The following is a 17,462-nucleotide window of genomic DNA, read 5'->3' on the forward strand; positions in this document are numbered from 1 at the left end:
GGGCTCAACACTCTCCCAACCCCCCTGAAGCCGCAGAGCACAGGCGCTTCACAAGATGGCCGCCGCCACTGCCAGTCCCAATAGAGCAGTATGTAGGCCGCACAGCAGGTCCCACACAGGCCAGGAGCAGACACCGGACTCCGGAGGCAGCACACAGGGGGTCAGAAGAAGTACCGCTCACCTCCGTACAGCAGCCGCTGCCACAGCGCAGGGATGGAAGACAGGAGCCGGCCGCCGCGATCCACAGGAGGGAACCGAAAGTGGAGATGGCGCAGCAGGACAGGCCGGCGGGTAGGCCGCAAAGCCTCCGAGGCCAACAGAACCGGGAGGAAGGCCGAAAATGAGGGTCCAGAAGGCACCGCCGGGATCCAGGGACTCGCCGCCGGGCGTCACCGACCAGGATCAGGTAAGTAGAAGGTAGATGCCGAAAGGAGAAGGCCGCAGATGCCGGGAGCTCCAGCAGACGCGTCCTCTCTCCTTGCCGGCTCGGGACAGGTCATTTTGGCTGCACAGTGAACGCCGTAAAACCAAAGCCCGTAAGAAAGTCGCAGAAATGCATTTTTTCTTCAAATCCACCCCATTCTGAATTTTTTCCCTGCTTCCCAGTACAATATATAGAATAAATAATGGTGGCATCATGAAGAAAAATTTGTCCCGCAAAAACTAAGACCTCATATGGCTCTGGGAGCGGAGAAATAAAAAAGTTATGGGGTTTAGAAGGAGGGGAGTCAAAAACGAAAATCCAAGAATGCCATCGGCGGGAAAGGGTTAACTTCAAATACTTCTGTCCCAAAGTCACTATGTAAAGTTTCTCACAACACCGTATAGCAGCTCAAATACAAATTAACTTCAACACAAAAGTCTCACGTATTCTCAGAATTATAGCAACAACAAGATACAAAGTTACATTTCATATCCCATGCCTTATACACAGTACGAAAACCTTATCCGCGCCTGTATATACCCACTTCTACAATCACCGCAGACGAAGTCGCGGGTACCAGCTAGTATTAATTATAAAATTTTAATATTTGTGTAGTGTAACTAAAAGTTAATTATATTACTATTTCTGGATTGATTCCCTATCCATGACTCCAGCTCCACAGTAATGGTGATGTAGTTCCCTGCACAGAAGGTGGCTGGATACTTTGCTGTACAGAAAATAAGCCAAACAATCCTCATCCCTTCACTCTCCTGATCAGCAGGGATCCTAAGGTCGGAACGCCGGTATTCCTTAGTCATATACAATTAGTAGATACTGTAGATAGATAAATAGATAGGTCAGGCTCATCTGAATGTTAAATTCATGCTTCTACTGCAGAGATATATATTATTCAAATGAGCAGTCTGGAGCACTGAAGGCACGTCATTGCTCTAAACGTCTTTGCCCTTCACTGCACTAATACAACAATGTGAATGTGAGAACACAGGGCCAGGTAAGATTTCAGCATTGCTCCCTTGCCCTGTCACTTAAAGAACTGGGGGAATCAGAGCATATTTAATCAATGCATAAGTACTTTGGAGCAATGGAGAGTCCTTCACTGCTCCCGATTTTCTATTTGCATATTGTGAAATAAATGAACATCTTGGCAGTGGTGGCATAAAGTTTCATGGGATAAAAGGCATTACATAAGGTGATTTTTACTGTTATTGTTTTAAAGGGATTTTACCACTAAACAGCTATTTTTTTCTGCTTTAGATGTTGGAATAGCCTTTAGAAAGGATATTCATATCTTACCTTTAGACGTGGTCTCCGCGGCGCCGTTCCTTAGAAATCCCGGTTTTTACTGGTATGCTAATGAGTTCTCTCACAGCAATGCGGGCGGGCCACTGCGCTCAAACGGCGATGGGGGCATCTGCTGCGAGAGTATTCATTAGCATACCGGTAAAAAACGTGATTTCTAAGGAACGGCGCCATGGAGACCACGTCTAAAGGTAAGAGATGAATAGCCTTTCTAAAGGCTATTCCGACGTCTAAAGCAGAAAAAAATAGCTGTTTAGTGGTAGAATCACATCCTTGCATAGCCCTTAGAAAGGCTATTCAACACCTACCTTTAGTATGTAAATTGCCTCAGTAGATTTTGAATAAGTCTGTTTTTATTCATATGCTATTAGACTGGGTGCACGATGCATCATGCACCCTCTTTGCTATTGTTTCCTATGGGTGTATACAGCACAGGCTGCTGCTGCTGATGACTCAGCTTCCTGTTTGCACACACATAGGAGATAATAGCAGAGACGAGTGCTGCTGGGAACTTCCTGTGCTGGCTGGAAGCTCATTAGCATATGAATAAAAACTGACTTATTCAGAAACCACTGAGACAATCTACATACTAACGGTAGGTGTGGAATAGACTTTCTAAGGGCTATGCAAGGATGTGATTAGTTAAAAATGACTTTTTCCAATGATAGAGCCCCTTTAAAATATTTCACCTTATTGGGAGACTCCCTTTAAGCACAAGGACATACGAAAGAAAGATTATTCTTCACCTGAGCCAATGATTATTCAGATGTATTGGTGTATGAATTTGCCAGGTTTGAAATTCGCTTTTAGTGAATTTAGTGGAATAATAAGCAAATGGGCTTCTTCTTATTTTATTGTGTGGTTTTGTGAATCGGACAAAACAGGCAAATCAATTAGCTCACCTCTAATGGAGAGCTTTCCACGTAGACCGCTGCCTGCAATTTCTGCTAAGGATGCCTTTGCTAAATGATTTGAAGGAGTGAATACTGATGCTTTCCATTATTTAGAGTATACAAAGTGACCTTCAGTTTAATGTTTAAAGATTTGTTTTTGCTTTGACATTAAAGGTTATTTCTATTGATCAGTAAAAAAAATAAATAACCTAAATAAACTCTCTGATTCAGTATTGTTAGACAATAACCTATGATACAAATGGACATGTAATGGAAGTGTATGGGGAAATACAGACTTTTGGGGCAGATTTGTTTAGGTTGGTATTTCATATACCAAAATTCCTTTGGAATAAAATGTGCCAGATTTATTAACTTTTTAATGACACATGTCAGCAACATCTTCCACTCACTCAATACCCCTCCTATCAACCTTGACATAATGAGAGTTTTCACTGCTTCTTCCTGAGCAAGAGGAAGATCTTGCTGCTATCATTGCAATGGGGCTCACGAAACAGAGCACAATAAGGTACTGGGGCTGGTTTAATAATATTTAGGTGTTGACAGACTCCCCTTAAGAGACGCACGTGTGTGCCACAACCCCTTCTGCTGGGGCTTATCTTGCTCATAATGGTCATCGCTGAGAAGTTCTTCTCTCCAGAGGATTCACTTCAATGTTCAGGTACTGTATACATGAGGTCTCAGATCTTAGTGCTAGTATTGAGGCGGTCGTCACATAAATTAACCCATCCCTCGGCTGAAAATGCCATACATAGGGTAAGGCAAAGACAATAAACAAGAATTTATAACTGCCGCTGCTATGTCATGGGAGATCAATGTAGGAATAAATTAAAAAGGTCAGCTTTTAGGCCGGGGCCCCACGGGACGTAAATGCCGCGATTTGCGGAGACGCCGCACGAAAAATTGCGGTGTTTTACTGTGCAAGCAAAGGGGATGGGATTCATGCGAATCCCATGTCCACTTTGTGGAAGAAATCGCAGCGCGTACATGCTGCGATTTGCAAAGCCGTTGCGGCTTTGCAAATCGCAGCATGTCAATTATATCTACAGAAACGCCGGCGGCTTTCCCGTAGATATAATGTTAAGAGAAGGCCCACAGAGGTAAACTCTGTGAACTTTCTCTTAAAAGCGCTGCGGAAAGAACTGCAATGCTTTCACGCCGCAGTTCTTTCCGCAGCTCTTTATCGCTGCGATTACGGCCCGTGGGGCCTTAGCCTTAAAGGCAAAAAGGGGAAGCTATACCTATGAGCCTCACCATTCCTGGTTAGACCTGCCCACTTTTCTCACCTCTGAGAATTCACAACACATTTTTTTATTTATTTATTTATTTATTTATTTTATACCAAAATACTTATTGATAAATCCCTCCTTGCACCAGTAATGCACTGATTTCTTGTAAAGTATATAAGGAAAAAGCTCAAGATTATGTTTGTGAATAACAATGTAATATTTCCCCTCCATAGATAAGTCCACATACAGAGAACAGGATTCAACTAAAAAGGATATTGCAGAGCTAGAAAAGGTTGAAAGGTGGACAGCTAGATCAGTAAATGGGATGGGAGGTATATTTTATAATGAGAGGTTATAAAAATTGGACTTTTGCAGCTTGAAGAAAAGACACCTTTTGAGGTGATTTCATTCACTTGTATGAAAAAATATATGAACTAGAACATGATTTATGTAGTCCAAAAGTATATAAAGAGCATGATGTACTTTACATGCGGAAGAAAAGCGATAGGGATAAAAAAAAAGGGTTCTTTACAGTTAGAGTAGTGAAACTATGGAATACATGACGACAGTTTTTAAAAAAAGGGATTTTGTAATAAAAACTGCCATTGAAGGTTATAAGTAATTGAGCTATTACTCATGTGTAATGATGGAGATATATTTAACTTGATGTATTGCTTTTCAATCTAAGTAACTATGTGTGTTTTTTATTTTTCTCCTTTGCTTTTATAAACTATAGTGTGTTAAAGGGAATCTGGCACCAGTAATACAGTGAGGTTGGTCAGACTCACCTGAATGTAACTCATTTTTCCCCCATAAAAATTTGTGCCGCCATTGTTGAGATATTTATTTATTTTATTATTTCAAAACATGCAAATAAGCAATCTGGAGCAGTGAGGGCGACTTCATTGCTCCAAACTACCACACCCTACAGTGCTTTAATATGCTAGTGTGAACATGAGAACATTTCTATATAGGAGGGTTTTTTTTGCAGTTCTACATAACTCCCTGGCCCTGTCACTAAAAGAAGGGAGGGCATATTAGAGCAGTGTGGAGCATAGGGGTCCATTCACACGGAGGAAAATGGTGAGGAATTTGGTGTGGAATTTCAGTGCTGAAAAAAAGCCTCCCATTGACTTCAATGGGTTGCTTTTTCAGCTAGCAGAAAAATGAACCTATTGAAGTCAGTAGAATGCATTTTTTTCAGTGCGGAATCTGACGCAGATTCCACACCAAATTCAGCACCATTTTCCTCCATGTGAATGCACCCTAGCAGTTTGAAGCAACTGTTTGTAGCTGCCTTTGGTGGTCCAGGCTGCTCATATACATATTGTGAAATAAGTGAATAACGCAGTAATAGAGGCATAAATTGTCATAGGGAATAAATTTAGGTGAGGCTGACCTATCTGTGTTGTGGGTTTAAATGCTTTATCCTGGTGACAGGCTCCCTTTAATGTAAAGATTGCCAATCTTCTTTTCTTCTTTTTTCCAGTTCCTACGTTCGATTTGATATCATTCGTAGAATTATGAATCAGTATTTTGGCATTGACGTTGTCATGGTAATGGTCATAACTGATATTGATGACAAGATAATCAAGAGGGCCAATGAGGTAAATATGCGGATACCTACATTTCTGTTTACAGTAATGGTCTGTCATGGCTTAAAGATGCTTTTTATGGAATATAATCAGTTCACAAAAACAATTATTGTTGATGGACAGTTGTGCAGGAACAGCAGAAATAGCAGCAAAATAGCCTTGGGGTGTTATTTCAGAATATGAGCATTCACCATTCCATAACTGCTCAACATTAGTTGTAGAAATGTGTTTTCTGTAGCAGGAGTGGCAATCTACATATAGTATGCTATATACAGCCATATTATCAGGCCACATATTTGCAACAAGTCCGAAATGTCCTGTTTACAAGCAAGCACTCACTTGTTGACTCTCTTTTGCTGTATTAAAGCTTGTCTTCAGCATATAGTAGGGATGAGCAAATAACTGAATGAAATTGATTAATTCTCCGTTTCAAAGAAGCACAATCCTGATTTTCATGAAGATTGTGAAATGGATGTTAGGCCTTGTCCTTCACTATAGTCAATACTAGGGTGGTAGAACAAGCAAACTGCATCAAGAATATTCGACTCCATCTCCTTGATTTTTTTTTTCTTTAAAGGATAATTGAAAAACTAATGAGGGGCCAGGAGAGGGGTACTTGCCTATCCCCCCATGTCTCAGCAGAGACCTGACAGCAAAGCCTGCGATCATAGCCATCTAAGGTGTTCCTTTACCTTTACTTAAATCCCACTTCAAAAGGCTCCCGTGTGGCGAGATTGCAGTAACTGTTAGGTATCTATGGTAGCCAGGAGCCTTCTGAAAGCTCTCAGGCATGTCACAACATTATAACTGTTAAGTGATATAATGTTCACAGGTTCAAGGACCTGGAGAAAGCGAAGACTGGAAAAAAAAAGTTAAAAAAAATATATAGAAATAATATAAAAAATATACAATTTTAAATCACCTTCTTTCCCTAGAATAAATAGAAAAGTAAATAAACAAAAACAAATCAAAACACGTTAAACTAGAAAAATATTAACTTATTTAATCCCATACAGAACTACATCTTGCCCTGCCAAAAAGACACCTTACACAGCTCCATAAACAGAAATATAAAAAAGTCATAATATAGTGATGCAATCAAATATTTGACATAGATTAATTTTGTGATCCAATTTCATCTTGTTGTACAAAATATTAAATAGTGCCATGATACAGTACAATTTGTACTGCAAAAAAGCCCTCCTATATTTCTGTGAATAGAATAAATACCAAAAATTTGACTTTTGGTAAGTGGGGCGTAAGAAATGAAAATGGTAAAATGAATAATTGGTATTGTGGGAAGGGTTTAAAATGAGCTATGAAAGATACAGCATTCCTACTTGTCACCATATGGTCTGGCACTTTATTCCAAGTGGTTTTCCCAGACCCAGATTGTTTCTTATGCTGATAACAGATCCACAGGATAGTATGTGATTTGTCAGGTTCCAACACCTGGACCCCACACAGATCAGCTGTTGCAGAAGCTGCTAGTGGACAGGGAGCATGTGCAGAAGCACTCCTATGCAAGCAATGGGGTTAGCGCAGCAGCCCCATCCACTGCATAGTGGTGCTGTTGGGGAATTGTTCTGCTGCTCCCATTACTTGTATCGGAGCAGTGCTGCAGGCCTTTCCTGAGCGCTAGCAGCTTTTCAAGTTATATTGAATCTTTTCCACAAAACTATGTATCAATTTACATAGCTTCTATAAGATTCTACCTACGGATTAGACTGCATCTTCTGCCTGACAGGCTCCCTTTAAAGAAGCATTCCATTGCTTTTCCTAGTACAGTCTCTTTCCTCCTGAATTTCTCCAATAGCATTTGTTATACTGGCTGTTCGCCTTTTGTATTTTTTTTTATCACATTTTCCCATCAAAATTAGTTAGTGGTCTGGGAGGATGATCATCAGGCAGCACAATATGGATGACACTAGGTCACACAGGCCGATGGTAACCCCCAGCTGAAAAAACTGTGAGGCTAAGGCCTCATATAGCAAAATGCAACAAAAAACAATGTGGTTTTCGCAGAGGCACAAATGGTGTATTTTTGCTACATGGGGATTAAGGCTAAATCACATTAGGTCTTCATGAAGTCAAGTGATCATATGGCATAAAAATGGGCACAGAAGGGTAACGGATCTACTGTATATACTGTAAATGACCTTTCTGTGCAGTTCTTTAAATAATATTCCAGTTTTATCTGTCTGGAACATTTTTGGTCTGGCACCATCAAAAATAGTTGCATAGTATGACTATCCTGATGAGTCAGAAATTGGAAGGTCAGGAGATGAACATCTCAGCGGGAAGGAGGGAATATATATTTATAACCACAGAATAAACTAAAAGAAATATGGTAAAGATGACGTTGCATTATACATTACTACTAGTAGTTATTTTCTGAAGATGTGGCAGAAGAATCGGATTACATTTTCATATATCACTTTTTTTTTGTATTTTCTCAACTTTTAGGTAAAAATGCCTGCAGTTAATGCATTGATACACAGTGTGAAAAAGTAGAATTAGAAGGATGAAAAAGAATTTGTTTCTGGTTTTGTTCTGCTTACTGCACTTTTCAGTTTCAGTTACTGACAAGCCGGTTTCAGTGGTAAATCAATGATGCAGATTTTCTCCAAGAGATTTGCACTGAAATGATAGAGGTCTCCTGTTACAGTGATCCTGGTGTGTAGCTGCCACTACTGTATCAATGAGCAGCATTTAGTAATGGTCTCCAGAGTGAGCTGCCCCATATGACACAGTGCAGTTATTTAGGGCTTGTTCACATACTGTAGCTGTTAGTAACTAGTGACATTTCCATTTCCCTTCAGGCTGTTGAGGCCAGTTATTATCGTGTTAAGAAGAGATCAAGCATCACAGAGGAATAACAGCAATATAGCCTTAGCGTTTTTATTTGGAATAGAAAAGTAATTTCTTTTATTTAATATTGCACATGTGTCCCCACCATTAGACAGCTGCTCAACCTACTGTATAATTGATATGCCCCATTATTTTTACATCTGTTCTCAATCCTTTGTTTTTAGTAATAAGTAATTTTTCCAGTTGTGTATCTGACTGCCACTTTAACAATGTAGATCCTGAGAATATAAGGAATACAGTGCTGGTGCTGTAACCCCTTCACTATTTTTCCTCTGCACTGCGGCACTCTGGCTACTGCTGTGCAGGCAACTGGAGCATGGCGGCATTCAGTAAAACTCAGAAGGCGCAGTACAATGCTAAACCCAAACTTTTCATTTTCAGGATTGGTGGGGGTCTTAGAGGTTAACCCCCCCATCAGAAAATAGCAGTATACCCCCACTTTATAAGATGAGAAAACTTTTTCAGGTTCTTCATCCTTAGATCAAAATGTCTTGTTGGCTTAAAGCAGTTGTCCTGGAATTTGGTATGTATGGATTATGCCTAGGATAGGCCAAAAATATCTAATTGTTGGGGGTTTGGCAGACTTCAATGGGGGCTAAGCTGCATTATCTGCTCTTAGCCACTACACATGGGCATGGAACCAAGTGCTTCTGGCCCTGTGTTGTGTATAATACAGGTGTTGGAAGTGGCTCTGTACAGTTGATATTTGTACAGTACCACCTCTTACTACTCAACCAATCAGATATTTATGCCCTATCTTACAGACAGGGTATAAGTATCAGATTCCTGGACAACTTCTTTAATCTGGCAAGCAGTCAGACATAGATTGTATTTTGTATTTCTTTTACGCTTAGAAAACACCTTTAACGATTATTACTGCTAGTTGTATGGGTTTTTTTTTTATTTATTTTTTTATTTTAATAGGACCATAATGTTCAAAGCTTTAACTACCTCCACCAACTCCATTTTGTTAGCACTAGAGATGAGCGAACACTAAAATGTTCGAGGTTCGAAATTCGATTCGAACAGCCGCTCAATGTTCGTGTGTTCGAACGGGTTTCGAACCCCATTATAGTCTATGGGGAACAGATACTCGTTAAGGGGGAAACCCAAATCCATGTCTGGAGGGTCACCAAGTCCACTATGACACCCCAGGAAATGATGCCAACACCTCTGGAATGACACTGGGACAGCAGGGGAAGCATGTCTGGGGGCATCTAACACACCAAAGACCCTCTATTACCCCAACATCACAGCCTAACAACTACACACTTTACACACTCAATACCACCTCTCTGACAGTAGGAAAACACCTTGAAACATGTGTATTTGGCACTTGCAGTGAGGAGAGCTTGTCACCAGCAGTGAATTTGGCCCTTGTAGTAAGTTGAGGTTGGCACCAACATTTGTTTTGAAAATCAGGGTGGATTGAGCCTCTAACCAGCAGAGTTTGGGCAAATTCATGGTGGAGGGAGCCTCTAAACACCCCAGTTTGGGCAAATTCATGGTGGAGGGAGCCTCTAAAAACCCCAGTTTGGACCAATTCATGGTGGAGGGAGCCTCTAACCAGCCCAGTTTGGGCAAATTCATGGTGGAGGGAGCCTCTAAAAAACCCAGTTTGGACCAATTCATGGTGGAGGGAGCCTCTAACCAGCCCAGTTTGGGCAAATTCATGGTGGAGGGAGCCTCTAACCAGCCCAGTTTGGACCAATTAATGGTGGAGGGAGCCTCTAACCAGCCCAGTTTGGACCAATTAATGGTGGAGGGAGCCTCTAACCAGCCCAGTTTGGACCAATTCATGGTGGAGGGAGCCTCTAAACAGCCCAGTTTGGGCAAATTCATGGTGGAGGGAGCCTCTAAAAAACCCAGTTTGGACCAATTCATGGTGGAGGGAGCCTCTAACCAGCCCAGTTTGGACCAATTAATGGTGGAGGGAGCCTCTAACCAGCCCAGTTTGGACCAATTCATGGTGGAGGGAGCCTCTAAACAGCCAAGTTTTGGGAAATTCATGGTGGAGGGAGCCTCTAACCAGCCCAGTTTGGACCAATTCATGGTGGAGGGAGCCTCTAAACAGCCAAGTTTTGGGAAATTCATGGTGGAGGGAGCCTCTAACCAGCCCAGTTTGGACCAATTCATGGTGGAGGGAGCCTCTAAAAAACCCAGTTTGGACCAATTCATGGTGGAGGGAGCCTCTAAACAGCCCAGTTTGGGCAAATTCATGGTGGAGGGAGCCTCTAACCAGCCCAGTTTGGACCAATTCATGGTGGAGGGAGCCTCTAAACAGCCCAGTTTGGGCAAATTCATGGTGGAGGGAGCCTCTAACCAGCCCAGTTTGGACCAATTCATGGTGGAGGGAGCCTCTAACCAGCCCAGTTTGGACCAATTAATGGTGGAGGGAGCCTCTAAAAAACCCAGTTTGGACCAATTCATGGTGGAGGGAGCCTCTAAACAGCCCAGTTTGGGCAAATTCATGGTGGAGGGAGCCTCTAACCAGCCCAGTTTGGACCAATTCATGGTGGAGGGAGCCTCTAAACAGCCCAGTTTGGGCAAATTCATGGTGGAGGGAGCCTCTAACCAGCCCAGTTTGGACCAATTCATGGTGGAGGGAGCCTCTAACCAGCCCAGTTTGGACCAATTAATGGTGGAGGGAGCCTCTAACCAGCCCAGTTTGGACCAATTCATGGTGGAGGGAGCCTCTAAACAGCCCAGTTTGGGCAAATTCATGGTGGAGGGAGCCTCTAACCAGCCCAGTTTGGACCAATTCATGGTGGAGGGAGCCTCTAAACAGCCCAGTTTGGGCAAATTCATGGTGGAGGGAGCCTCTAACCAGCCCAGTTTGGACCAATTCATGGTGGAGGGAGCCTCTAACCAGCCCAGTTTGGACCAATTAATGGTGGAGGGAGCCTCTAACCAGCCCAGTTTGGACCAATTCATGGTGGAGGGAGCCTCTAAACAGCCCAGTTTGGGCAAATTCATGGTGGAGGGAGCCTCTAAAAAACCCAGTTTGGACCAATTCATGGTGGAGGGAGCCTCTAACCAGCCCAGTTTGGACCAATTAATGGTGGAGGGAGCCTCTAACCAGCCCAGTTTGGACCAATTCATGGTGGAGGGAGCCTCTAACCAGCCCAGTTTGGACCAATTCATGGTGGAGGGAGCCTCTAAACAGCCCAGTTTGGGCAAATTCATGGTGGAGGGAGCCTCTAAAAAACCCAGTTTGGACCAATTCATGGTGGAGGGAGCCTCTAACCAGCCCAGTTTGGACCAATTAATGGTGGAGGGAGCCTCTAACCAGCCCAGTTTGGACCAATTCATGGTGGAGGGAGCCTCTAAACAGCCAAGTTTTGGGAAATTCATGGTGGAGGGAGCCTCTAACCAGCCCAGTTTGGACCAATTCATGGTGGAGGGAGCCTCTGAACAGCCAAGTTTTGGGAAATTCATGGTGGAGGGAGCCTCTAACCAGCCCAGTTTGGACCAATTCATGGTGGAGGGAGCCTCTAAAAAACCCAGTTTGGACCAATTCATGGTGGAGGGAGCCTCTAAAAAACCCAGTTTGGGCAAATTCATGGTGGAGGAAGCCTCTAACCAGCCCAGTTTGGACCAATTAATGGTGGAGGGAGCCTCTAAACAGCCCAGTTTGGGCAAATTCATGGTGGAGGGAGCCTCTAACCAGCCCAGTTTGGACCAATTCATGGTGGAGGGAGCCTCTAACCAGCCCAGTTTGGGCAAATTCATGGTGGAGGGAGCCTCTAAAAAACCCAGCTTGGACCAATTCATGGTGGAGGGAGCCTCTAACCAGCCCAGTTTGGGCAAATTCATGGTGGAGGGAGCCTCTAAAAAACCCAGTTTGGACCAATTCATGGTGGAGGGAGCCTCTAAACAGCCCAGTTTGGGCAAATTCATGGTGGAGGGAGCCTCTAACCAGCCCAGTTTGAACCAATTAATGGTGGAGGGAGCCTCTAAACAGCCCAGTTTGGACCAATTAATGGTGGAGGGAGCCTCTAACCAGCCCAGTTTGGACCAATTAATGGTGGAGGGAGCCTCTAACCAGCCCAGTTTGGACCAATTAATGGTGGAGGGAGCCTCTAACCACCCCAGTTTGGACCAATTAATGGTGGAGGGAGCCTCTAACCAGCCCAGTTTGGACCAATTCATGGTGGAGGGAGCCTCTAAAAAACCCAGTTTGGACCAATTCATGGTGGAGGGAGCCTCTAAACAGCCCAGTTTGGGCAAATTCATGGTGGAGGGAGCCTCTAAACAGCCCAGTTTGGGCAAATTCATGGTGGAGGGAGCCTCTAACCAGCCCAGTTTGGACCAATTAATGGTGGAGGGAGCCTCTAACCAGCCCAGTTTGGACCAATTCATGGTGGAGGGAGCCTCTAAACAGCCAAGTTTGGACCAATTCATGGTGGAGGGAGCCTCTAAACAGCCCAGTTTGGGCAAATTCATGGTGGAGGGAGCCTCTAAACAGCCCAGTTTGGGCAAATTCATGGTGGAGGGAGCCTCTAACCAGCCCAGTTTGGACCAATTAATGGTGGAGGGAGCCTCTAACCAGCCCAGTTTGGACCAATTCATGGTGGAGGGAGCCTCTAAACAGCCAAGTTTGGACCAATTCATGGTGGAGGGAGCCTCTAAAAAACCCAGTTTGGACCAATTCATGGTGGAGGGAGCCTCTAACCAGCCCAGTTTGGACCAATTAATGGTGGAGGGAGCCTCTAACCAGCCCAGTTTGGACCAATTAATGGTGGAGGGAGCCTCTAACCAGCCCAGTTTGGACCAATTCATGGTGGAGGGAGCCTCTAAACAGCCCAGTTTGGGCAAATTCATGGTGGAGGGAGCCTCTAACCAGCCCAGTTTGGACCAATTCATGGTGGAGGGAGCCTCTAAAAAACCCAGTTTGGACCAATTCATGGTGGAGGGAGCCTCTAAACAGCCCAGTTTGGGCAAATTCATGGTGGAGGGAGCCTCTAAACAGCCCAGTTTGGGCAAATTCATGGTGGAGGGAGCCTCTAACCAGCAGAGTTGGTGGAAATCAGGGTGGAGGGAGCCTCTAACCAGCAGAGTTGGGGGAAATCAGGGTGGAGGGAGCCTAGTATTAGCAGAATTGTGCAACGCTTATGGTGGATGAGTATGAGGATGCGGAGGAATTGGAGAGGTTGAGTACAGACATGGAGTTTCATGTTGGGGTGCTTTACACAGGTGGGCACAAAAATGACGGCTCTACCCAGTGGTGGTTCATTTTTATCAAAGTGAGCCGGTCGGCACTCTCAGCTGACAGACGGGTGCGCTTGTCAGTGATGATGCCACCGGCTGCACTGAACACCCTCTCAGATAGGACGCTGGCGGCAGGACAGGACAGCACCTCCAAGGCATATAGGGCAAGTTCAAGCCACAGGTCCAACTTCGACACCCAATACGTGTAGGGCGCAGAGGGGTCGGAGAGGACAGGGCTGTGGTCGGAAAGGTATTCCCGCAACATGCGCCTATACTTCTCACGCCTGGTGACACTAGGACCCTCCGTGGCGGCACTTTGGCGAGGGGGTGCCATCAAGGTGTCCCAGACCTTAGACAGTGTGCCCCTCGTTTGTGTGGACCGGTGAGAACTTGGTTGCCTACTGGAGGAACTGCCCTCCCTGCCGCCAACGTCACATGCTGGAAACATCTCCATCATATTCTGCACCAATTGCCTGTGGCAAGCATTGATGCGATTGGCCCTCCCCTCTACCGGAATAAAAGACGAGATGTTGTTTTTATACCGGGGGTCAAGGATAGCAAAGATCCAGTACTGGTTGTCCTCCATGATTTTGACAATACGCTTGTCGGTTGTAAAGCACCCCAACATGAACTCAGCCATGTCTGCCACAGTGTTAGTTGGCATGACTCCTCTGGCCCCACCGGAAAGTTCAATCTCCATTTCCTCCTCATCCTCCATGTCTACCCATCCGCGCTGCAACAATGGGACGATTCGAAGTTGCCCGGAAGCCTCCTGTATCACCATCACATCATCGGACAACTCTTCTTCCTCCTCCTCCTCCTCCTCCTCCTCCATTAAACGCAGTGAAGCGGACAGATGTGTGGACCTACTCTCCAGCTGTGACGGATCGGATGCTATCCCTAACTCCTCTGTGTGATCTGAGTTATCCCTGATGTCAATCAGGGATTCTCTCAGAACACACAAGAGCGGGATTGTAAGGCTCACCATCGCATCCTCAGAGCTCACCCTCCTTGTGGACTCCTCAAAGACCCGTAGGATGTCACAAAGGTCTCTCATCCATGGCCACTCATGGATGTGAAACTGAGGCAGCTGACTTTGTGGCACCCTAGGGTTTTGTAGCTGGTATTCCATCAAAGGTCTCTGCTGCTCAACCACTCTATTCAACATCTGAAACGTTGAGTTCCAGCGTGTGGGGACGTCGCACAAAAGCCGGTGTTGTGGCACATGCAGGCGTTGCTGGAGAGATTTTAAGCTAGCAGCGGCTACTGTCGACTTGCGAAAGTGGGCGCACATGCGCCGCACTTTCACCAGTAGCTCTGGAACATTGGGGTAGCTCTTTAGGAAACGTTGCACCACTAGGTTGAAGACGTGGGCCAGGCATGGAACATGTTGGAGTCCGGCAAGCTCCAGAGCTGCTACCAGGTTCCGGCCGTTATCACAAACGACCATGCCTGGGCCCAGGTGCAGCGGCTCAAACCATATTGCCGTCTCATCGAGGAGGGCATCCCTCACCTCGGAGGCAGTGTGCTGTCTGTCCCCCAAGCTGATCAGCTTCAGCACAGCCTGCTGACGTCTACCAACGCCAGTGCTGCAACGTTTCCAACTCGTAGCTGGGGTCAATCTAACAGCGGAGGAGGAGGCGGTGGCGGAGGAGGAGGCGGTGGCGGAGGAGGAGGCGGTAGAGGAGGAGGAGGAGGGGGGTGTTCTTCTCGTGTCCCTGCCAGGAATGTTAGGCGGGGAGACGAGGTACACCGGGCCAGTTTGGGAAGCAGTCCCAGCCTCAACTACATTCACCCAGTGTGCCGTCAGTGAAATGTAGCGTCCCTGTCCGCATGCACTTGTCCACGCGTCGGTGGTCAAGTGGACCTTTGTGCAAAGCGCGGAACTAAGGGCCCGCCTGATGTTGAGTGACACGTGCTGGTGCAAGGCGGGGACGGCACACCGGGAGAAGTAGTGACGGCTAGGGACGGCATAGCGAGGTGCCGCAGTTGCCATCAGGTCCAGGAAGGCGGGAGTTTCAACAAGCCGGAACGCCAACATCTCCTGGGCCAGCAGTTTAGCGATGTTGGCGTTCAAGGCTTGCGCGTGTGGGTGGTTAGCAGTGTATTTCTGCCGCCGCTCCAATGTCTGAGAGATGGTGGGTTGTTGTAAAGAAACGCCTGATGGTGCCTTTGATGGTGCAGGAGAAGGAGATAAGACAGGACCAGGGGAGGATGAGGTAGAAGTCAACAAAGTGGCGGAGGCAGATGAAGTGGTGTCCTGGCTCGTCCTCTGGAGTGCATCGCCAGCACAGTCAGCAGTGGCAGAGGCAGTGGCAGTGGCGTGAACGGCAGGCGGCCTTTGTCCTGCCGTTGCTGCCTGCCACTGATTCCAGTGCTTGGATTCCAAATGACGGCGCATTGAAGTGGTGGACAGGTTGCTCTTCTCAGAGCCCCTAATCAATTTCGAGAGGCAAATTGTGCAGACAACACTATATCTGTCCTCGGCGCATTCCTTGAAAAAACTCCACACCTTCGAGAAACGTGCCCTCGAGGTGGGAGTTTTTCGGGGCTGGGTACGAACTGGAACATCTTGGGAGATTCCGGGTGTGGCCTGGCTTCGCCTAAGCTGCTGACCTCTGCCTCTGCCTCTAGCTACCCTTTTTGGTGCTGCACCTGCCTCAACATCCACACTACTTTCCCCGCTTGACATCCCCCCTGTCCAGGTCGGGTCAGTGTCCTCATCATCCACCACTTCCTCTTCCAACTCCTGTCTCATCTCCTCCTCCCGCACAATGCGCCGGTCAACTGGATGCCCTGACGGCAACTGCGTCACATCATCGTCGATGAGGGTGGGTTGCTGGTCATCCACCACCAAATCGAACGGAGATGAAGGAGACTCTAGTGTTTGAGCATCTGGACACAGATGCTCCTCTGTTAGGTTCGTGGAATCGTGACGTGGAGAGGCAGGTTGAGGGACAATGAAAGGAGCGGAGAACAGCTCTGGGGAGCAGGGACAGTTTGGGTTATTGTTCTGTAAAGCTTCGGAATTTTGGGAGGAAGGAAGACAAGACTGTTGGGTAATAGGAGGAGAGGAGGCAGAGTCTGACTGGCTGCTGGACAATGTGCTGTAAGCGTTCTCTGACAGCCATTGCAAGACCTGTTCCTGGTTCTCGGGCCTACTAAGGTTTGTACCCTGCAGTTTAGTTAATGTGGCAAGCAACCCTGGCACTGTGGAGTGGCGCAATGCTTGCTGCCCCACAGGAGTAGGCACGGGACGCCCTGTGGCTTCACTGCTACCTTGCTCCCCAGAACCATTCCCCCGACCTCGCCCACGGCCTCGTCCACGTCCCTTTCCGGGAGCCTTGCGCATTTTGAATTCCTAGTTAGAAATTGGCACTGTATACCAGTAGTAAAAATTGTGGGTGCACGTAACCCCAATATATTCTTTGAATTCCCAGTCAGACACTGGCACTATATGGCAGTAGCAAGAAATGAGGGTATTTGTATTCCCAATATACTCTTTGAATTCCCAGTCAGACAATGGCACTGTATACCAGTAGTAAAAATTGTGGGTGCACGTAACCCCAATATATTCTTTGAATTACCAGTCAGAAACTGGCACTATATGGCAGTAGCAAGAAATGAGGGTATTTATAACCCCAATATATTCTTTGAATTCCCAGTCAGACAATGGCACTGTATACCAGTAGTAAAAATTGTGGGTGCACGTAACCCCAATATATTCTTTGAATTACCAGTCAGAAACTGGCACTATATGGCAGTAGCAAGAAATGAGGGTATTTGTATTCCCAATATACTCTTTGAATTCCCAGTCAGACAATGGCACTGTATACCAGTAGTAAAAATTGTGGGTGCACGTAACCCCAATATATTCTTTGAATTACCAGTCAGAAACTGG

General features: G+C 45.8%; 1 protein-coding gene across 1 annotated transcript in view; it reads left to right on the top strand.

The window, feature by feature from the left end:
* Positions 1–17,462, top strand: part of CARS2 (cysteinyl-tRNA synthetase 2, mitochondrial) — a 64,964-nt gene that overhangs the window by 12,697 nt on the left and 34,805 nt on the right. Inside the window, exon 3 of the mRNA XM_075265289.1 lies at positions 5,374–5,491. Coding sequence (XP_075121390.1) covers positions 5,374–5,491 — 118 coding nt within the window. The remainder of the gene's footprint in view (positions 1–5,373; positions 5,492–17,462) is intronic.

Source organism: Leptodactylus fuscus, chromosome 2 (genome assembly GCF_031893055.1).
Source record: "Leptodactylus fuscus isolate aLepFus1 chromosome 2, aLepFus1.hap2, whole genome shotgun sequence".
NCBI classification, from domain to species: Eukaryota; Metazoa; Chordata; class Amphibia; order Anura; family Leptodactylidae; genus Leptodactylus; species Leptodactylus fuscus.